The sequence below is a fragment of the Balearica regulorum genome, chromosome 3, assembly GCF_011004875.1.
Source record: "Balearica regulorum gibbericeps isolate bBalReg1 chromosome 3, bBalReg1.pri, whole genome shotgun sequence".
Taxonomy (NCBI): Eukaryota; Metazoa; Chordata; class Aves; order Gruiformes; family Gruidae; genus Balearica; species Balearica regulorum.
The window spans coordinates 125,121,884-125,143,472 of NC_046186.1; the positions used below are offsets into that span (position 1 = coordinate 125,121,884).

At 45.1% G+C, this 21,589-nt stretch overlaps 2 protein-coding genes across 8 annotated transcripts; both read right to left on the bottom strand.

Moving 5' to 3' along the window:
* Positions 1 to 58: 58 nt before the first annotated feature.
* Positions 59 to 2,926, bottom strand: MALL (mal, T cell differentiation protein like). Of its 3 annotated transcripts, none has more exons than XM_075749932.1 (4): positions 2,569 to 2,926; positions 1,365 to 1,438; positions 798 to 926; positions 59 to 438 (listed from the first exon to the last, which is right to left on the bottom strand). In XM_075749932.1, exons 1-4 carry the CDS (start codon positions 2,924 to 2,926, stop codon positions 376 to 378), a joined length of 624 nt encoding a protein of 207 aa, XP_075606047.1. In that variant the 3' UTR covers positions 59 to 375. The 3 variants fall into 3 exon arrangements, with proteins under 3 accessions (XP_075606047.1, XP_010304518.1, XP_075606048.1); XM_010306216.2 differs by having other exon boundaries at positions 1,271 to 1,438; positions 2,569 to 2,742; XM_075749933.1 differs by lacking the exon at positions 2,569 to 2,926 and having other exon boundaries at positions 1,271 to 1,688.
* A 1,198-nt stretch (positions 2,927 to 4,124) lies between these two features.
* On the bottom strand, positions 4,125 to 20,974 carry NPHP1 (nephrocystin 1). 5 transcript variants are annotated; one of them, XM_075749923.1, is made up of 21 exons: positions 20,881 to 20,974; positions 20,724 to 20,788; positions 20,488 to 20,548; positions 19,917 to 20,053; positions 19,258 to 19,462; positions 18,838 to 18,939; positions 18,179 to 18,270; positions 17,693 to 17,735; positions 17,083 to 17,167; positions 16,349 to 16,443; positions 15,576 to 15,704; positions 14,323 to 14,397; positions 13,519 to 13,629; positions 11,736 to 11,818; positions 10,375 to 10,451; positions 9,822 to 9,921; positions 9,300 to 9,412; positions 7,045 to 7,118; positions 6,234 to 6,278; positions 4,547 to 4,865; positions 4,125 to 4,245 (listed from the first exon to the last, which is right to left on the bottom strand). In XM_075749923.1, the coding sequence occupies exons 1-20, from the start codon at positions 20,947 to 20,949 to the stop codon at positions 4,587 to 4,589; spliced, it is 2,040 nt and encodes a 679-aa protein (XP_075606038.1). In that variant the 5' UTR covers positions 20,950 to 20,974; the 3' UTR covers positions 4,125 to 4,245; positions 4,547 to 4,586. The 5 variants fall into 5 exon arrangements, with proteins under 5 accessions (XP_075606038.1, XP_075606041.1, XP_075606039.1 ...); XM_075749926.1 differs by lacking the exon at positions 4,125 to 4,245 and having other exon boundaries at positions 4,514 to 4,796; positions 9,822 to 9,918; XM_075749924.1 differs by lacking the exon at positions 4,125 to 4,245 and having other exon boundaries at positions 4,514 to 4,865; positions 9,822 to 9,918.
* Between the last annotated feature and the right edge of the window lie 615 nt (positions 20,975 to 21,589).

Consider the following 21,589-nt stretch of genomic DNA (forward strand, 5'->3'; position numbering starts at 1 on the left):
CTGAACCAGAGACAGGAAAATAATATAAGAAAGGAAACTGTTTGCTGAAGGAACAATGATTTTCTTTTTTTTTTTTTTTTTTTCCTTTCCTTGGCTGTCTATATTTGGTGGAACATTGGAGTGGGAGGCTGGCTTGGAGCCTGCACCCAGTCCGTCTCCTTGCGTAGCCCATGGGCAAGGCACGAAATGTCCCCACAAGCACAGAGACACGCCGCTGCCATGCGAAAACCTCTCCTTCAATGAAGTAAAAAAGCAACCGCCATCCCCACGGGGCGGGTGACAGGGCCAGGGCAGGGACACCTTGATGGAAGAGAGTTGCATCCCTCGCTCTGGGAAAGCCCTCATCCTGCAGAGGCGAAGCCGGTGCTGCCAGGCTCACTGGTAGTAAATGCTGAAGGCATGGAGGATGTAGAGGAAGGTCGTGATGAAGGCGAAGAACTGCACGAGCGGAAGAAGAGCAAAAGCTGGGGTCAGCTGGGAGAGTCTAACCCCGTCTCCTCTCGGTGTTCTTGACCTGGGGAAACCTCCCAGCCCAGCCCTCTCTCCAGCCTCAAAGGAGAGGCAAAGCCCCTCACGTTTCCCAGGAGGCAGCCACGCAAGGCTGTCCATGAGTTGCTGGACCCCAAGAAGCCCGCACTGGCTGCATGCCGCAACAGAAGCGAGGAACTGAAGCTCTGGCCAGTGTGACACTGCTCGGCTTGGGATGGCTCTGCTGTGGCTTTAATATTTGCTCTTGCATCTCCCCAAGGGGAGTTGCGGGTACTCCAGCCTGCCTGGGGTTTTCTGGACCAACTCACCGATGCGGCGCAGTTGAGCTGGTAGTGAAGCGGCGAGTTGGAACTGAACTCAGAGCTGATGGTTGCATTGGCTTGCAAGACAGCAGCACTCATGTACAGAATGGCCGTGGTGCCGTGGTACAAACTGTCCTGCAAAACAAGGGAGTGGCGAGGATCAAAGCCTGCCCAGGACTGTCTTCCTCTGATTCACCCTGAAGACGAGGTCCATCCTCTGCACAGGAGAGCGCCCGAATGGGACACACACCCAGGGGCTGTGACCAAACCCTCATACCACACCAAACCCTCCCCTGTGCCCACACGGCACCCGTGGCATAGCACAGCTTCCCTTGGCATTTCCAATCAAGGAAAAAGAGGAAAGGGCCAGTTGTTTGTGAAGTGCCAGCAGCTGGCCAGCTAACCCCTCACCAGCCACAGTGGCCTTGTGCCCACACCGCTGCTGCCAACAACCTGCCGGTGTTCCAGCGCCTCCTTACCAGCACTTTCCAGTTCTCGCTGTTTTTGTGAAAGCCAAAGAGGTAGCTGAGGAGGAGCAGCAGGGAGATAATGCAGGAGCTGAGGGACACGTACATCACCCATCCCTGCAGCAGCGGGAAGGAGACGGAGGTAGCAGCAACAAGGATCCACACCCAGGTCCCACAGAGCTGCCAGGGACAAACACAGGTGGTTCTGATGAGCGTGGGATGGGAAAAGCCCCTTCTTCTCCCCAAGTCCCTCCTCACCTCCCTCCCCGGCCGGCCCCAGCAGCTGTGGGAAGCCCTGCGTCTTCGGGCAGCGCAGATCAGCCTCCTGGAGCATCCCAGCATGACAGCAGCACCGCAAGCTGGCATGAGTTTCCCCGAACATTCTTGGGAAATACTTGAAAACATTTCTTACAAAAGGGAAAGGTTTGCTCCTGTGTTTGATGCAAGGAAACCCCTCACCCCGAGGGCTTTGGCTGAGAAGCCAGAAAATGTGCTTTTTATCTGGGAAAGATGAAAGGCTGCATTGGCCCAGCCCTGCCTGGGCTTAATCTCCTGGGCTTGAAATCACAGCACAAGGAAGTCTCCTCCTGACTCCATGCACCAGCCCAGAGTGAGTCACTTGCTCTGGATCCACCTAAAATTATTTACTGTGCAAAAATAGCATGCGGGATTATCTGGATAAGCTCACGCTGGCCTGTGCCATTCCAGTTTGGGTGGCTGAAACTTCCCCAGATTTGCAGCGGGGAGCTGAACCCTCCTGGCACAGGCAGCTGACGGCAAAGCCCAGCCACACCGGAGGCAGCTGTGGAGTGTTGGTGGTGTGGGTCATCAGTGTGGTGTCACGTGTCAAAGTACACCAGCGGCTGGTTATCTCAGCTAGTACCACCGAATGCCCTCTGAACCCATAAGCAATTGAAAGATTGATGGAATGTCACACGTTGCAAGACACCTAATTGCCTTCAAGCCCTTGGAAAGACTTAACACAGAGAATGAAATTCCCTTGATTTTCAAGCAATTTCTATGCGATAATTAGAGCTGCTTCTGCCCCGGAGGCGCCAGCAGCTCTTCAGCCTTGCCCAGCCCTACGGCAGCCGGCAACCCTCGCATGGACTCTGGAATGGAGCTGGAGTGTATCTTGTCCTCAAGCTGTTCCAAAAAAACACATCACGAAGAACCACCCATTCAGTATAAGCTATAAGAAAGGACGTTATTTCCCATTAACCCTGCCTTCAGGATCGGTTTGGGGGCCGGTCCCTGATTTTTAGATTCACTAGAGCCGTTAGTGGGGTGCTGTAACGCAGCATACTCACTATCTCCGGTAGGATGAAGGCGTAGGGGATGGTTTTGAAAACGGTGGGTCCGGAGGGCAAGGCGGGCTGCGTGGAGGCTGCAGGGGGACATGCAGAGGCCATCTCTTCTCAGCTGATGCTGTGACCGCTCCGGTTCGGCTCCGCTCACGTTTGTCTGTGCCGCGCCGCTCCCGTGCAGGGTTTTAACCGACACACCCGCAGGGACGTAATCACAGAAACCAGCCCAGGCTGGCACCACGCCGCTTCCTCCGGCTGAAGGAGCCCTCAGCAGCCCTCCGGTTATTGCGGCTGGCGTCACACGCCCTGCCGCCAGCACCGGCATGGGAGAGCAACGGGACCCTAGCCCTTCCACCGGCATACAAGCAATTCAAGGTCTTCAACGAGAGGGGAAAGACACAAAAATCTACACCACGCCCGGGCAGAAATGTTTCCTGCAATCAATTTTTGTCCTTGGCATTCTTTCAAGCCTGAAATATTTTTGCTTCCACTGTTGTTGCCTCCTCCCCTTTCTGTTCAGGTTTCTGCTCTGTGTTCACGTCAGACTCCCCCACATCCACCGGACACGTTCAGCCTTCGAAAACTTGCAGCCAAACACTTTTTTACCAATACCTCAACCCACTGGTAAAAGACAGGAGGGTTTGCCAGCATGCTCTTAAGTGCCCAGAAAGGTCTGAAGGGCAGCTACCAGGACAGCTTTGACTTCTACCTCCTGGCAGATGCGTTTTGGGTTCGACAGGCACGTGCTGTTTTTTCCAGAGGACTCTGCCTCACCTCATAACTCACCAATAACTGGTGAGCTGAGAGGCTGAAGGTGGCATCTCTGCCTCATGGCCTAGAGAGGATGGAATGACTCCACTGACTCAGGCAATACTCTGCAGCAGGAGGACGATATACTAGTAAGATACTATATCTCTGTTAGGAGCACCAAGTGATTCCTTAGGAATTTGACTTCTACGCCAAGCTCTTGTGCAATACAGAGCAAAGATCAAATCCATGATGTTTATTGTCCGAGCCCCTCCTAGGCCAGGGGGAAGTGCTTTGTGACATTTCTGAAGGCTCCTGTTTACAAACGCTGTCAGTGGGAGCTGGCTTTAGGCTCCATGCAGTGTGCTGTGGTCTTTGAAAGATCTTGTTTTAAAACATTTCAAGCTAGGCACTAGTTTTGTCTGGTGTGGACTTAAATCCGTGTGTGACTAGCTGCCCACCTACCCGGTAGGTAGACGCCAGCAGAAAAGAGAAGTCGGATTAATAACTTTCCCCTGGGAGGAGGCAGCACGTACAGCCTCGGGGAAGAGAAGCCTTCGCTGTCCTGGTCCACCCAAGGAACACCCCGCAGCTCATCAGCCTGCCCTAGAAAGCCAGCACAAAGGGAGCTACTGTACAGCTCAGCCACGCACACGCACAGGGGAAACGCGGCATGCCCAGCATTGTCACCAGCTTTTTTTTGAATTAGGTGGGTCAGGCACATTCCTGTGAATAACCCAACCTTTTCCTGAGTGGGAAGGAAAAACAGTAAAACAGTCTAAATACAACCTGCTGTCCACTGATTGGACAAGAGATGTGGGGTTTTTTCCTAACCTGGCTGACCTTGCTCAGCAGCATTCTTAAAGATCATCGCGTTTTCCCTGCCTCTTACCAGTCTGCTGGGGTACTGTGACAAAGAGTCTTTTGTTCAGCCTGATTAAAACAAAACTGGAAATTAATCGGAAGTTGCATGAGAGGAGAAGAGTGCTGCCTCAGCATTTGCTCAGCTTAGGCAAAATATGACACTCGACGTAGCTACAGCAGGTACATGTAGGAACAGACAACCATAGCCCTTGTCTAACATTGCAAAGGGGAAGATTTAAAATACAATTTTCATTAGTTAAATGGATAAAATAATTTTTAGTCTCTCAAAATGTTAAATGTGTTAAAATATTCATTACAATTGAAATAGTACACGTAGTTTCTTTTTTGTAAGAATTTATTTATTTGTTACCCCATTCTTAGGTAGCCTGTATTGTTCCTCTGTAATCCATTCATACTCCAGCATCATTTTTCCTCACTTCTCCTAAGAAATCGTAAGCCAGCTCGGAGATATCGAAGGCTTTGTGAGTGTTTTCTGACGAGAGCAGATACTGAAGTGCACCATCATTCTCTTGGCTCTTTTTCAAAAAGTCAGCAATCACCTTCCAGCGAGATGCTTCTGACTCTTCCTCAGCCCACTTGTAGTCGGGGAGGAGAGTGGACTGGAGGAGAGGAAAGACAGAGTCGTGGTACACCAGGACAAACAGAGACTTCAGAAATTCTCGATCTCTCTGCAGAGAAGAAAATATAGAATCAACAAATCTGCTGTCCAACCTACCTACTTCTCTGGATGACAGAGCAGTGATAAAGAGCCAAACCTGCCAGTGTTACCACAAACCGGCAATCTGTACAATGGGCACCAAGGGCCCTTGGCTCACAGGGCATTTATATTTCTTCCTAAAAACACCAGGATGTGACAACTGTTCCCCACAGCCCCTGCGGGTGCAGACTGAGACCATTGGCCACGGCTGCCAGGGAAATGCCACATCCTCCCCACCTTGGAAGCCAAAGCTCCACTTGTTTCTCTGCCGCTCTAGGCGGAGAGTTGCAACAATCCCACGCTCCTCGCAGCACTTGGCTCTTAGCAGGAGGTAAGGCCGCACCACAAGTACTGGTATGTCACACTTTGACGGGACGTTCTGTGTCTGGCAAGAATTATGCCCTCCCCTGTAAAGACCAGTTTGCAAAAGCCAGAGACTGAGAATCAGCCTGTCAGGTCAATTATCAAACACTGATTTAGCAGGTAAGCACCATATAACCGTGCAAGGAGGAGTAAGAATTCGCTGGGCAGCAATCCTACCCTGGGAGTGGCACATGACAAATCAGGTAAAACTGGATGGTTCTGGGATACTGAGGAGTTACTAATTCTTTGAGCAGATCAGCTTTCATTTTGGATGAATGGCCTTGAAAAAGCGATTCTGACTCAATAGCGTTTTATTTTGTTTGCGTAAATGAGATCTCCGTGTGTATCTGTTCAGTAGCATGCATGACAAATGAAATACCCTGCTGCTGCTCACAAGGGAAGCGTCTTGGATCAAGAGCCAATGCCTTTCTCATTCAGTTCCCTACAGCTCCTCCTTGTCCAGAGGACAGGAGGTAGGACAAGGTGCAGGTATGCCTGGTGACATGGCCAACTCACTTCTTCTCCAGCTGTCTACATCCCAGAGTGGGAGATTTGCAGAATTTGGGGGCCTTTTTCCAGGCAGACTGTGGGAGGACTAGAGCTCAGAGGTTGGAGGAGGAAGGATTATTTTGCGGACATACACAGCCCCTTTTGTACCAGCGGAAAACTTCTATCGGTTATGTATTGGAAACACATTGTGAAAGGGAGCCACGCTTTGGGGGTGAGCCTACAATAGTTTCCCCACTCACAACCATATCCAAACGCTGAGACAAAGCGTTCAAGTTAACTTCACGTTCCTTCTTCTCCTACTTTACTGTTACAAATATGGGTAAGAAATGTTAAGAACTGCATTTAGTGTATCTACATTTTCTAAGTAAATGTATGGTGAGAGGAAAAGTTAACTAGCAATAACACTGACAGCTTCTAGTTTGAATTAGATTGAATATATGTCAAAGAAAACCCTGCAATTTATTACCTTCTCGGGCCTCTTCAGCGTTCTTTCTCTATCTGCCCAAGCGCTCTAAAATGAAATGTAAAACCAGACTGAGATTGTGAAGATGGAAAGCATCTCCATTTTTAGCTGCAATCCCACTGCAGTTTAACTCCCGTTGCAGTCCCACTTTCCTTGCACTCCCCATTCCTCTCTTGGACCAGTTTAGTTGATTTAAGTAAGCAGCCATTCCACCAAATTTTACAGATGTGAGGATTTTGAGATTTGAAACTATCAATCAGAGCCATATCAAGGAAATCAAGGGGATACGCTTCTCAGAAAAATCAGTCACAACGAAGGTTGCTTGCTTTCCACCCTACAAGCATGGAGAAACACAGCCCAACCCCACAGGCTGACACTTTCTAACAGTAGTGTCTTCTGGGCAGAAATAACTCAGCAGTTGTTGTCTGTGAGGGACTGCACTGCCAATACGGTCAGCACTGTCCTGCCAGTCAGAAGCTCAGTCAGCTCCTGCCTGTCATGAAGGCAGCACAGGGACAAACATTCCAACAGCTAACCCACCTGAGTGCTCTTTTGCTGTAGCTACGTGGCTAGCAGTGATCAAACTAGCCAGCTCAAGTCCTTGCATCCCTTCTGAGTGTACTCAAGTGTTCTTATGCAGTTTTGAAGGCACTAAGACACAAAAGATCTGCAGGTACTTGCAACAATTATAAAGCTTTTCTGCTGTTTGGCTTTTCCATTTATCTTTTCACAGGATTAAAAAAGCTCAAGTTTTGCAAACTGTCTGGAAATCCTGACACACCAGATGTCATTGAATGCTATGTAGATAACATACCCGAAGTGCGTCCATCAGGTCTGGTTGATCCATGAGTTGAGGGAAAGTTGCTAAAATGGGATTGCAGATTAAATCTGAAACAGAAAAGAAACTCAAGGCAGAGGAAGAAACAGGATGGCTTTCAAGGTATTGACACATCAAGGTATTCAGCACATCCCCTCCCCTCAGAATATTCCAAAGGGAAAATTAGCTGTAATAAATTAGGTCCCTTCAGAGCAGCAGGGAAGGCAGAAGAGCTAACAATTGCATTCTCTGACTAGCAAACTCTCGGTGGCTCAGAGACAGTTAACCGGAGAGAGACGCACAAGAAATGACTGCTGGTTTATTAGAAGCCAGCCAGCAAGAGACCTTGCTGATTTAACCTATGGGTAGATTGAGGTGGTTTTCCTCATTTCTGCACCTGTCTTTTTTATAAACATCTGAAATGGTGCCACCCAATTTGGATGTTATGAATAAACACACTTTCATTCTACCTTCATCTGGCTTGTGTTGTGTGCGACGTTAAGATAACTGGGTAACAAGTGGCATAGTAAATTTACCAAATGGGGCACATCATCAAACTGCACGGGTCTCCTGTTTGAGCTGAACAGGCCGGCTGTATCGAAGTCAGGCAGGGCAGAGCTGCCTCCCCGTGACCGGCAGGAATCAAAGCTCTCCGATACAAAGCACAGCATATCTCGAGCCCCGGTGGCACAGGGGTTCTGGCGTTATTTTAGTTAATGAGATTGTGGATAAGACTACAAGAGTGCTACAGGTAACAGAGGGATTTTGGTTGAAGCGTTTTCTTTCTCTTATGATCTTAAATATTTAATGTACGCTGTTGTTTCTTCATGGTGAAGCTGACAGAAAGTTTAGTAAACACTAACCATTTACTAAAAACATTTCACGGAAGCAAGCCAGAACCAATTGCTTTTGTGAAATACATAGCAAGCCACAACTGATTGCTTTTGTGAAATATAACAGACATTTTAAGTTGCCTATTTCTCAAGTGATAGTTGATTTTTTGAAATAAGAGAAATCTTCTTTTGTTACACTAGAAAAAAAGCAGAAAATGGCTACCAGAACAACTTCTGAAACGCTGGGGTAAAGCCTTTAAACCATTTCAAATACTGACTGAATCCAAATGGATGCACCTTAACTCCAGGAGAGGTCATCACCCCGATCTAGCATCCTACGTTATAAAGATCAAATCAAGTAAGTATGGCAGCTCAACCGGCCTTTAAGCATTTTCAGTTTCTCTGTGATAAGTTTATTAAATAAAGCATTAATTTATTTAAAGTTCAAGAAAATCAGGAGGGGAGTTAATTTCTGAGCACCTCTGAAAGATGAACCTGTAATTCAGGTGCTTAAGTATGGCTAAGGATTAAAAATAATGAAGTTAAAAATGTTTGTAAGTGCACTAGCAGATTTATTTGCCATAGGAACAGAAGATACATAATTCAGTCTGGAGAAGAGACAGAGGAGAAAGCACAAGAAAATTACTTTGCAGTACCAACAGAAATTCACCTCTAGTACAGTTAAGTGTAATTTTTCTGTATTTCAGATGTGGTTTTAAATGGAGACTTTGAACTATTACAGTTCTGTTGAAGGAAAGATGTGGAAGGAATAAGGTGCAGGGTTCCCAATCAGAGCAATACACTGAGTTCTGAAACCAGAACTCTTCCACTTCTGTCTGTCTCTGCTGCATTAGCCAGTAAGTAAATAGTAATTTAAAAAAAAAAAAAGAGGATGACTGAGCCTCAATGACAAAAGCATCGGCCTCATGTCTGTAACTCAGAGAACACACATACACTAGAAACGAATGAGTAAACCTGCGTGCACATCTAATCTCATTGCATGGGTGGTGAAAAGGAAGCATTTATCTTCCAAATAATAGTTTGTTTGCTTTTTATTTATTTTTATTTATATATTTAGAAATAACCCTTTGCCTATCCACATAGGCTTTTCTTTTTTTAGATGAGAATTTCACTGAAAACACTTCATTCATACTTCACAGCAAACAAAACTGTTCTTACGGGTTTTCCATTCTGCGATGCGATCTGATGTCAAACAGGGCACCACATGAGATGTGAGTTGAAATATTACTAGTTTGAAATGCAAACACACCAAGTGGTGGTAGTCACAGCAAGAGGTTGTTCCCTTTTGTTAAAAGGGACAATAGCTTTCTATTTGTCCCCACAACACCAGCAGACTGAAAGTTAAAACTTCCTAACCTTGTGAGATAGTTGGTGGTTCTCTACAACAGCAGTTCTTACCTGTGCTTTGCATGCTTACTCTGTCTTTCAGGAGCGCGTCACCAAGTATTTGTCGATAAAATATCAAGAGATGGATGTAGCACATACTGCCAATTAACGTTTCTGGTAGCAAACTATTGGGAAAATAAACACACCATTGAGATTTTTATTTGAAACTGCTCCTATGAAGCATTGTTCACCAGAACTTGAGAGTAATGACACTTCATAGAAATGATTATTAGCTCATAGACTCATGGAGATGCCAATATCACAACTTTAGAAGGTATACGTTGATAAAGCTATAACAGCCAGACTCCTGCTGTTGCGGTTTTCAATCTTATCTAAGCTTAAACACTTTTTGTTTGTTTTCAAGAAAATAGCTCTAAGTGTCAAACAGAGATCAAGTACAACATGCAGGCAACACAACTCTTAGATTTTTGCATAGCCAGTGTTCCAGGGAAGGGGAACACTTTAAATCTCCGGGACCATTCTAGGCTATCTGAAGTACTGTTTCACTTTATGGCAGCACGCATGCACACTTACTTCAGGATGTCTTTCGATTGCACACTTAATGACCTCAGTTTCACTAGAAGCACAGGCTGTTTCTTGAGTGTTATAAACTGATGAAAAACACCACTCCCTGCTTAAGAAATAAATGCCCAATAGAAAAATCAGTCATTTTGAAAGACCATTGAGAACCAGTACAGATGTTCTGTAGCGTATTTATGCACCTAAGCGGTGTGGGATTTATGACACGGGACTTGGGCAGCCTGGCTTGGGAGCTCTTTAGATCAGTGTAACCGCTGAGCCTTGTACCATCACCGCGTAGCCAAGAAGCCTTAAGTGCAGGTAAAGAAATAATGGCTTACATTTATCAGAAATAATCCTCAACCTGCAAACACTGGAAATGACAGAAACATTAGCTCTGGCAGACAGTTCTGAATCCCACCAGCCCTGACAAGCAACTCGCTCTCATGCAAAATGAGAACACAAAAGAAAACCAGGCTCTAGTGACTGCATGCTAATGAGAGCCCCGGCTGAGGGCTGCATCTTGTAAAATATCTACCATTTATATAATGTTTAGGAGAAACCACACCTCTTCTTGATATTGATGGGTCAACCTCAACACCTCTCTCATAGGGAGTACCACCATTTAACAGCAGCTCATACATCCTGTGAAAGAAGAGCAGCATAGTTAAAATAAAAAGATGTAAGGATAAGTGAGAACAATACAACCCCTTGCTGAGAAAGAAACAAACCTGCTATCTCAAAAAACTGACACGGTGCTTGATGTTATGACTAGTATTTTATATGAAATGACTACAGCTAATTAAGTAACCAAACCTCACATGATAAATTTGAAACGTGTATTACGTTGGGAAACTAGTTAATTATTTTAAGAGAAATTAGCAACATTGATTCTTTTCCACATGATTCCAATATTTTTCTTATATGAAGTTTAGCAATTGTTTCACTACAATATTTTTGAGGAGTCATCGCTTATGTAGCAAATTTTAGATATGGAAGATTTAAAATGTTGAAGAATAATGTAATCCCAGTTCTGTCAAGAGTAAGCATGCAATTTCACTCTGTATATACCATGTTTGACTTCATGAAATAGAAAAACAATGTCAGAGATCAGATTTAGAAGATATTTAGAGATTTATAGAACAGCAGGGATCTCCCATGGGTATTTTTTTATTGCCTTATCATCTAAATATATCCAGAATACACATATATATACCTATATCTCTATATATATTTGGTAAAAAAAGAAGTATTGCAAGTCTGCTCTACAATGAATAATTTCTGTACATTAACAGAAAGCTTTCCTACATTTAATAAAATAGAAATATGTACTTTTTATTATTCTTTAAGATTGGTGGACCCATGACCTAATCATAAATCAGCTGCAAAATATAAGCTTATTCACACTCTCCAAGTGAATGATAAGAGATTCATTCACATAAACTCTTAACCTGCTTCCAAGTCTCAGAAATCAATCTAATTTTTAAATAGGAAAGGAATATACAGCAAAGTGCACGTAAAGAAAAGGCCAGAATTAAAAAGGACATTGTCACCTGCAATTTAGGTAATGATTCTATTTTATATAAACAAAACTCTAAATAACTCCCTATTAACTCAGACATTTCCACAGTTGTAAAATTCCCCTGAAGAATATTTTTAAAGACATACTAACTTGCAACATTTCAAACCTGAATGTTGGGTCCAGGGAGCACTTGTCCCACACCAACATAGTAGAACATACACTGGCTGTGGAAGCAGGACCAGCATTCTCACTGAAAGACCCAGTACAACCTGCTTGTTAGACTGGACCACGCCTGCCCCCATCAGTGTGTCAGTATGAAATACAAACTTTACTCCTTGCCTAAAAGAGATGTATATACATACATAATGTAAATACAGGGAGAGAAAGAAGGAAAACAATCAACTTACTTGGAAGGAACAGGCATTCCATTAGATGTAAAAAGCTTCAGAAATGCCCAGCCACAGCTTAGCTCTCCTCTTTCACCTGTTGACTAGAAAAAAAAGAGAAACATAGACAACTTGAGCAGCCAAACCAGAATGAGTAACTGAACCACAAGCAATTATTTAGAATAATCACATTAAAATGGTAAAAGCCCCAAATTTGTGATAAGCAAACACTATGTCACGTTCACAGGTGTTGGAAGATGTTTACCAAATAGCACACAGTTTTGCTGAAGTTGGTCATTCATGAACATAAATTTAAGAGACGAGGATTTATGAAGCCAAGAAATACACACTGAAGGGAAACCTAAGTATATCAAGCTCCTGAAAAAGAAGAGATGCACAGATACAAAGGTAAAAACCCCCAAACCTGCACTGATGCTCTAAAGAATGCAGGTCAGAAAGAAGGAGGGGAAAAAAATTTACCCAGAGGATTTACTCATCTGATTCCAGAGTCAACAGCTTCCAAGGCGGTGACCCTGTGCGTCGGAAGGCTTTATTCAGAGTACCAGAGACAGTGCCTGGGACAGGGAGCTGATCCTGTGTGCCAGCCCATCCAGTTCCAGACCCCAAAAGCACTAATAACAGGTAGGAATTTGTAAACACTTCAACTTTCTTTTAAACTTACTCTGTACATAGAAGCAGACAACTTTGCATAAACTTGACTACTCCGATTAGCGTGAGGAGGGCCACTGTGCCTCATTAGGTGAGCCATCGCTTACCAACATGCTGTTATCACCAGGACTTACATAGTCCAGTTCCCTACAGATGTACACTCTGCTTATCTCCCTGCACAACAGCTCTGCATCCCCATCACGCTATCAGCTTGTCTCTGCTCTGCCTCGCCACAGGCACTGCACTCCTGCCCCCTAACTTCATACAGGTGTTAGTGAAAAAGAAAGTTCAGCAATACTCCCCTTTGCAACTTCTCCATCCATCTTTTCAGAATTAATGTTCACCATTTAATACCCTGCTTGCTAACTGCTCTGGTTACCCCACTCTCTGTCACCCATGATTTACTTGATTGCCAAGATTCACCTGAGGAAGACTGCGACCATAATGAAAATGTAAGGGTTGAGAGAGGCAGCAAGACTCGAGTCAGTCTTGTAGACAAAACGGCTGATCTTTCAGAACAGCGAACCTGTTCCAAAAAGCCACCGTATCCTCCAAATATTAATGTTTCTTATGCGCCTGCATGTATCCACCTTCTACTATGGCAGTTCTTAGGGGCTGTTCCATCTATTGCATCACTACCCGCTGTACTTTTCAGAAACATAACCTAGATGGGTAGGATGTATCTGTATCAATTGCAGCTAGAAACCAGTCCCCATACTACTTAAACAGTGAAAATTGTTTGTATGTAACACAGTAGTCTGAAACGAATCACAAAGATAGAAAAACAACGCAGGAATGACAAGAGAATTGGTCCTCTGCAATCACGTACTGTAAGAACTTTGGCAGAGCAGCAGAAATTATTTCAGTATAAGTAAAGGTACTTTCATGTCCACTAGGCACAAAGTCTTTTATTCTCGAAATACTGACTAGAACTAACAGTTCCAAAACGCAGCTTCTCTGCCCTCCCTCCCAGAAGCCAAAAGGAAGACAACCTTAGAAAAAGTTCAGCTAAATTTCCATTTGGATCTCACAGTCTGCTGCTGGGATACTGCAGCTTAACGTCAGACGTGGAACAGCTCCTTCACTTTATAAACCTGTGCTTGGAACGGTTTATACTGCAACTTTACATACTTACATTGCGAATGTAAGTGATGCCAAGTTCAAATAATATACCAATGTCTGAAGACAGAGAGTTGGACCTGACAAAACAGTCACCATCGAGCAAGCTGGGTAAAATGCCTGTTACCTAATACAGAGAGGGGGAAAAAAAAGTGATTTTTAAAGGCCAAACCCATCACTCATTCACATAAGATCTCACTCATAAGACCCAATCCCACTGTATGTAAAAGTAACTGATAAGTAGAGAACCAATTTCAGTTGAAACCTTCTCCCCTTATTATCTTGCTATGAAATATAGCTACACTACCAAGGTACTCTGTGTGTGTGCGAAGACAAGCTGTTAGAGAACTTTAGATGTCAAAAAGCACTTAATTTGCTCCCAGAACACAGCAGCAACTGGGGTAAAACATGACAACGCTACTTCTGTGAGTGTCGCCCTGCACAGCACCTGAAACAAGGGACAAAGCATGGGCTCTTCTTCTTTTAACGAAATCAAAGCAAAAGCTCACGTGCGGAGTGGCTAGTGTCTTCCCTTCTCCGTGAACACCGTGTAGTGCCCGATAGCAGTTCAGAGTTACCCAGTGCCACCGGCACGATCACCAGTCCCTCCTGCCACTTCTCCTTCCCCCCAACTCTTTTCTCCAAAGTGTTTTTGCTAAAACACTTGGTTTTGTTGGAATTCGTGCACTTCTGCAAGTCTTTTCTCTTCTGCATGCTCATTTTGGTTGCAATGCATTTTATTTCAACACAAATACCAGAAGTACTAGGTGATGTAAAAAGGTACTTACTGGCTATGTCACTCCTTGAGCGAGATACCTACCCTTGGAGAAAAGGTCCACGTTTGAGGATTTTTAGGTTGGCACGTAGCTCTCACTGTGTGAATGTTACTCAGCACCTAAAATATTATAAGTGGTGAAAAAAAGCTAAGACGGGTTTTTCCAGAAAGCTGTGCGCCTTTAAGAAAATGCCGTATTATCCCAGATTAATCCAACACTCTGCACACCACAAAGATAATTACACTTGCTCTTCAACTTTATCAGATGGTTTCAGTTTAAAGCACTACAGAGGAAGTTTCTCTGAAGCCACAGAGCACCTTTCAACCATCCTTGCTTCCTATACACCAGGAATAGTCACTTTGCCCCCAAAAGCGTTCAGTGCAGCTGAAAGAAAACCGCTAGATCGTCAGCGTTAGATTCTGTTATAAAAAGCCGCTCTACACCTACGCGCAAAGGAGCACAGAGGATCAACAGCAAGAGTATGGCCCTGACCCAGCTATTCCCAGGCCCAGCACCGAAGAGAGATCAGCCCAGAAAAGGCTCATCTCCACCATGAAGAAGCAAAGAGGCACAATGGCAGGTGGGGGAACCGAAATTAGGGACTAGGAGAAGCGGAGCTCCCGCCCCAGCCCCTCCCAGGACAGCCAGCAGCCCCAGAGGCCGGGTGGGACTCCCAGCGTGGTGAGTCAACAGGAGCGGCTAGCTGGGTCACCTCAGGCTGAAAGAGATGACTGCTTAGGGGCATGAGGCACTGGCACGCAGGGAAGGGCACTGGGGGCTGCACGTGACTTACTATGGGGGGTTCAGCGGTGAAACCAAAAGCAGAAAAAAGGGAGGGATTGAGGTGCTTGGTGGAGTAACAAGGATGGGAAAAAGAGGGATAAGTATGCATGTCTGGACACGCCCAGTGCAGTCCAGATCAACGCAGTCCGCCCTGTTTTCTCATTAAACTCCATTTCTAACTATTTTTCTGGGTGAAGGGCTCTCTGTTCTGAATGCGTGTGTGTGTGTATACATCTAAGTGCCAGCAACTGGCCAGACCACAGGTCACTGAAGGCCTACGTGTCTGTGGTGACTGCAGGTGAAAGAGTGAGGGTACGTACGTCAGTGTGTAATCACAGATGAGTATCGAGCCAGACTGATTGGAGAGTAAGTTAAGCGGCTTGGAAGGCAGATCGCATGTGCGTGTCTCTCTTCAAGCGAGACAGCTGGAGGAGTCGGCTACCAGAGGAACCAGAGTGCAAAAGATACTGAAAGTTCCGCACCTCATCAAGACTTTTGACGCCAAACAACTTACCCGATTGCCATCGAACAGACAGAGTCGGACGTGTCTACTGAGAACCTGTATGCTGACTCCTGGGAGGGGAATCATTTTGCAGCTACATAAAGTTACAATCAGGGATACTCGAGTTGGTCTAGGGTAGATCTGAAATACACACAACAGAAGGAGGATTAAATCTACAGGCTCCTGCACACGGTACCAGTTTGTGTTTATTTACTGAGGCAATCGAGCGTTCACTAGACTGGATTCTGCTAACCACAAAGCTGGTGTAGTATTAGCAGCAGCAGCAAAATTTCTTCATAAGCCTTAAGCTCTCTTCTAAGGAGACTGCTACAAATATTTTAGTGTGACAGACAGAAGGTTCTATCAAAGTTTGGGAAGAAAGAAATATTCTAAAAATGGTGCAAATCAGACATAATCATGAGCCAAAATGAAAGGACAAATGAAATTGGTGATTTCACGGTGCCTAGCAGAAGTTTGTGGTTTACAAATTCAGACTGGTCGCCCATGCAGATCTGCTTCACCCCAGACAGAAAAAGAACCCACAAACTTAGGATGAAACATGATTAAAAGCTACCTAACATGACAACTTGTACCAATTTTTTGCCTGTTAGTAGGATGTGATAACATCTACTGCCTAAGGAGTCTGGATTGACAGTGAAATCCACCACCTGTTTCTCAGCAATATTTACCCACCAATATGACGTATTGGTAGCAATTCACATCTACAGATCCTGTCATTTCTCACAAACCAAAAGCACCACAGCTTTCTTACCAGTAATACTCACAGTATTTTTTTCAGAGTTCCACACCAAGTCTTTGAAAGCCAACTGTGATGGCGTAAGTTCAGGCTGCAAAAAGTAACTTGCTCGAAACTGATTGCCTACAACAAGAGTAATTTTTAGAATTCTTAAAATTTTTGATGATCTTTATTGCCACAAAGTGAACAACATCCAAAATTCAGATGTGGCTAAAGTCCATTTGAATATTTGACTGGTCCAAACAAAACTATGGATGTATCTTCTACAAGCACCCTTTAAAAAGGGTACTTCTACTATTTGTAAGTGTTCTGCAGTATTTCATTCCAGAAGCACCGTAATTTAATTAACAAAAAGAACTATTGACTTGAAACAGTCTCAAACAAAAAGACTAAGAAAATATAAGGTGTGTAACATACTCGGTGAAGACACTCCAAAAGATGTCCGAGAAAAGGGAAGATTAAAAAAGAAATCATCATTTTCTGCATCGTCAACAGGAAATATCTTCCAAAGAGGAAAATCTTTGAAATCATTATGAAATTTGTCATTGCCTCTGTGTGGCCAGGGTTTCACACACATAAATTAAGACTTAATTGAAGAAGAAAAAAAAAGCCTTTTATACATTATTTGATGGGTCAGATATAGCCTTAATTAATTATAATTAAGCAATACTGATTTTGGTGCAATAGACTAGCGACCAGGGTAAGAAACTCACCACAGACACTTGAGAATCCTGCACTGCGTTTACGATGAGAAAACCTTACCTTCTTCTAAGAGCTGGAAAAGGGTGGACGGGCGGAATCCTGCAGGAACTGCTCCTATGGTTGCCAGTACCTCGACTGTGTCATTCTATTAACACCCAAACAGACAGATATTAGCACTCCTGCTGTTTAACATCTAATTCTATCCTAATTTAGAACTCTCACACAACCAATATTGGAGACCTGGGGCATCGGTCACCTCTTCTAATCTGGAGCTAGTCTGGCCCACCTCCAGGAACTGTTTTTACTCTGGTTCACGTATGAACCCAACCAGGCTCCCGTTTTGTTCAGTCCCCTTTCCATTTCAAAGCAGCAGAGGCTGGTTACAGAAAATAATCACACCCACCCTTGAAAAAGAAATGGTATGGTACTACTGTGGCAAAACCAAAAGACATTTGCATCTTCATTCAGACACATGGGCTGGGCTGCAGCCTGTTTCTAAAGCGTTAGAGAACATTTTTGTAGCATTTCTTGCTACAAAAAGCAATATAGAGATGTTAATTAAAAACAATGGTCTATAATATGAGAAACAGTGTTTGGTAAAAGGCAAACCTTGTCTACAAAATAATTAACATTATGGTGGATGAAGTTGCTGTGTAAGATGTACACCTACCTCTGTGATAGCTCTTCTTACAGCACTCCAGTGAGAATCTGTTCTGGAAGAAAAGCAATGTCTTTTTTATAATATATCATCCTTGTGTGGACAAAAATTTAAACACTAAATATTGGTTTGTTTTCAAATAGCAGCAGCCTAATAACCATCTCTATCTGACATACTAATAATAACATATTTCCAGCCACAAAGACTAATTGCTAGACTCTCTCGTGAGCTGGAACATAACTCAATACATAACCCAGTCATTCTTTGATTTTATGGGGGAAACAAAAAGGCAAACCAAAGCAAAACTCCCCAACAAACGCGCTCGAGTAAAAGTGTGTCTGCACACTGAAAAAACCCCCATGACTGCTGTACTGAAAAGAAAAATGCAAAGAACCAAATACAGTGAGAATACCTCACAAGGCAAAGAAACATTCTGCCAGATTTAAGGAGGAGGAAGAATAATTTTAAACTTACTTGCTATCACATCACTTCATTTACCTTTTTTTAATTTCAGTTCCATCCGCTGTTTCATCCACCACTTCTATGTGTTCTTCACTTTGCTCTTGGCTTTCACCATCCTCATTATAGACCTGTAATTCAGATTCAAAATGGCAAAGTGCTTGATTTCTTCACAGTTCTGTTTTTAAAAATGTTTTATCCAACCATAGCACATGTTAATAGTTTAGAAGAGGAGATTTTATGTCTGTGATGTATCACTCCAGAGCACTGTAACTGCAGAACAGTGCCCTTAGGTCTGCATACTCCAATCCATTTCTTAAAAGGTTCCTCCATGTCAAATTACAAAATACTCCACCATTTACATGGACTCACATGTTGTATAAATTATGAAAAGCCCGAATTAGTCAACAGCAGCTCAGAGTCTTCAGATTGAGCTTTAGTGACAAAGATTGTGACTTTCATATTCACGAAACTTCTCTGCACTTGTATGTCACATCTTCACAAGGCACAAAAATACTGCTTTGGCTAGCTGTCTCATACACACGTATACAAACGGGGTGGTATTTCCAAATACCTGGCAAAACACCCCTGTGTGTCCCCACGTAAGCAGTACGATCAGTTTTATGCACCTATATTATCATTTATACATCAAACAACGGAGGCGAGACTAGAACAGAAGAAGGTGGCAGCACACTAACCGCAAGATAGGTTCTAGGAACGAGGCCTCTCTCCCCTTTCGAGTTTTCGGCTACCCACCAGCCATCCGCCTTCTTGTCATGTATGAGTAGGATTTCACCTTTCTTTGCCGTGAGAAGCAGAGACGAAAGACAACCAAATATTTCAAAACGGCTCCAGGCACAATTAAAAAAACCCAAAACCCCACAAAAGCCTGATTTTTCCCATGACAGAGATCACAGACTACCATGAGAGACTCTGCCACTACAGAAGGTGGCAAAAGGACACTGGACTCCACCAAGCCAATTGTATACTGGGAAAAGCCATTTCTCCCTGAATCCCACAAGGAACTGGCTGAATCCCAGAAGCATAGGATTTAATTATAGTTATTGCTTAATACAGAAGGATCTGCAGTCAAAAAACTTTGAGAGAGACGTATTTACCGTAAATGTGAGATCCCCTTCCTGCTGTGCATGAAAGTTTCCAACTGCAATACATTCTTTAACATTTGGATCATCCAACAATTTATCCTCATCGTTGTCATCTGCTTCTTCGCTGTCTTCCTCCTCACTACTTTCTTCATCTTCACTCTCGTCCTCTTCTCCATTTTCATCTTCTGTTTGAGGATCCTTCTGATGTTCCTCATCCCTACCCAAAATAAATCAAACTTTTTTTCATTACTATTTTAACAAAACTCCTTGAAATTGCTGGAAAGCCTTGCAAGATGGGCTTCTCTGCAAGGACATTGTACAGGTACAGAATTTTCATTCCTGGGTTTTTACTCTCTGTCCTGATCAGAAAAAAATTCCCAAATCCCAATAGTGTTTCCTCCCTAAGCATGCCAACCACACTGCATCCTCTCCTCTCAACAGCCACATTATATTTCAGCTATTAACCAATGCCCTCAGAAAATTCCAGCAAGTTGTTCATGACTGCATCAAGAAAACAAGCCCCATAAGAGCTGGCTCTTCAGTACGTCTTTTTGTACCTGTATGTTAAGATAATAAGGGGGATGAACTAACAATTTTTCAGGGTTCTTTCCAACCATACACGTACAATTCCATAAAAGCGCAGATTGTATTTGTTTGCGTAAGCTACTTACGCTGCATAATTCGTAGTCACGTTATCCTGATCCAAGACAGGAACAAGATTCTGCAGCTGCTGAGAGAGTTTCAGCAATAGCTTTTCTTCTTCGTCTTTCCTCTGATTGTAATTCCCCACGGGCGCAGGCTCATCGGCCTGAGAAAGAAGAACACAGCAAATTGCACAAAGAATCAAAGTTAAAGTTCTCCTATAAAGTTAGTTTTCCAGACATGTCTTAGGAGCTTTCACCTTCTTCACAGCAGCACCTGGGCTGCTGTCACTCCATTTAGTGACATCTTTCTTGCCTTTTTACTCCGCCAAGATGAAATTCCATGTTAAATTTGCAACCTGCATTCTCCACTTGCAATATAAGGCATTGATAAAGATTTTAAGCGCAGAACGCAACAAAGCGTTCAAGATACGCTTTTAAATAGTAGAAATGGATCTCAGAGATCCCACTCAGGGGTTGTGCAGTGCTAGGCATTGCTTTTGTACCGAGGCATCTAAAATTGAAGGAGGCTGGTGTTCCCTAAATGCTGTCCGTGATGCATTTTGGAGAAAACCGTGAATGAATTTCTCTCCACACTCACTTTTTTCAAATCACGAAGAGCACTTGTATTCTCGTCCACCAGTTTCTTCAGCTGCAAACATCTGCATTGAAAGCAAGTCAGAGACAGAGCATTATCCTGAAATTCTGACAGACGGGTGCCCCAAATCACGCGTGCTTACTGGAACGTGTCAGTTTAGACCCGCTCCTCCGGAGCGTTCTGCCGTGTTCCCCGGGGAGGGAAGGGGCCGGCCGGGGACCCCTCGGGCGCCGCCTCACCTCTGCGAAAGGGCCTGCCGCTGCCCGGGGGCCGGGGCCGCGCTCTCCGCCCGCAGCGCTTCCACCTGCAACACATTGACAGGCACCGTCAGCCGCCGGCAGAACCCCGCCGCACCGCACCGCGCCCCGGGCCGGGCCGGGCCGTCCGCCTCGGTACCTGCGCCTGCAGCTCCCGGCTCCGCCGCTGCACCCGCTGCAGCGGGCCCCGAGCCCGCCGCCCCGACATGGTCGCTAGGCAACGGTCGCGGTGGCGCTGCGAGATGCCGTCACTTCCGCTGTGCGCGGCACGCCGGGAGTTGTAGGCGCCGGGGTGTGTGTGGCGGGGGGGGGGGCCCTGCGCGGCCTCCCCTGCCCTGGGCATCAACCGGAGCCGGGCTGGGCACGGCCCGGCCGCCATCGGCGCTGGCCCCGCTGCAGCCGGAAAAACGAGCCCGCACTTGCTGGTAGCCGCTTCTCTCACCCCCACAAAACAGCACCCACGTGCGGGCAAGGCCACGGTGTGGCACCAGCAGGGCCACGGCCGCCCCTGGTTCGGCCTGCCCGTCCTGAGGGGGAAACCCCCCGGGCCCCCCGTGGAAAGGTGTCGGCGCTTGGCTGGCAAACCAGGTACCAGCCGGAGCAAGCAGATGCGGCCTGAACCGCCGCTCCAGCTGAACACAGCCCGGCGCTCGTCTGAAACCTGTTTCTACCCAAACGCCACAGGACTACTTACCCGCCGCAAATCAGCCTTTCCTGATCGTAACAGGTGCTGGGCAGCATTGGTTTATCCCCAAACCTTTTACAGTTCAATAATACAGCTGAAAAGCAGCGGCCCGCACCGCGTGCGGTAAACCCTCAGGTGCAAAGCAGGAGCACCCCCTTCTCCC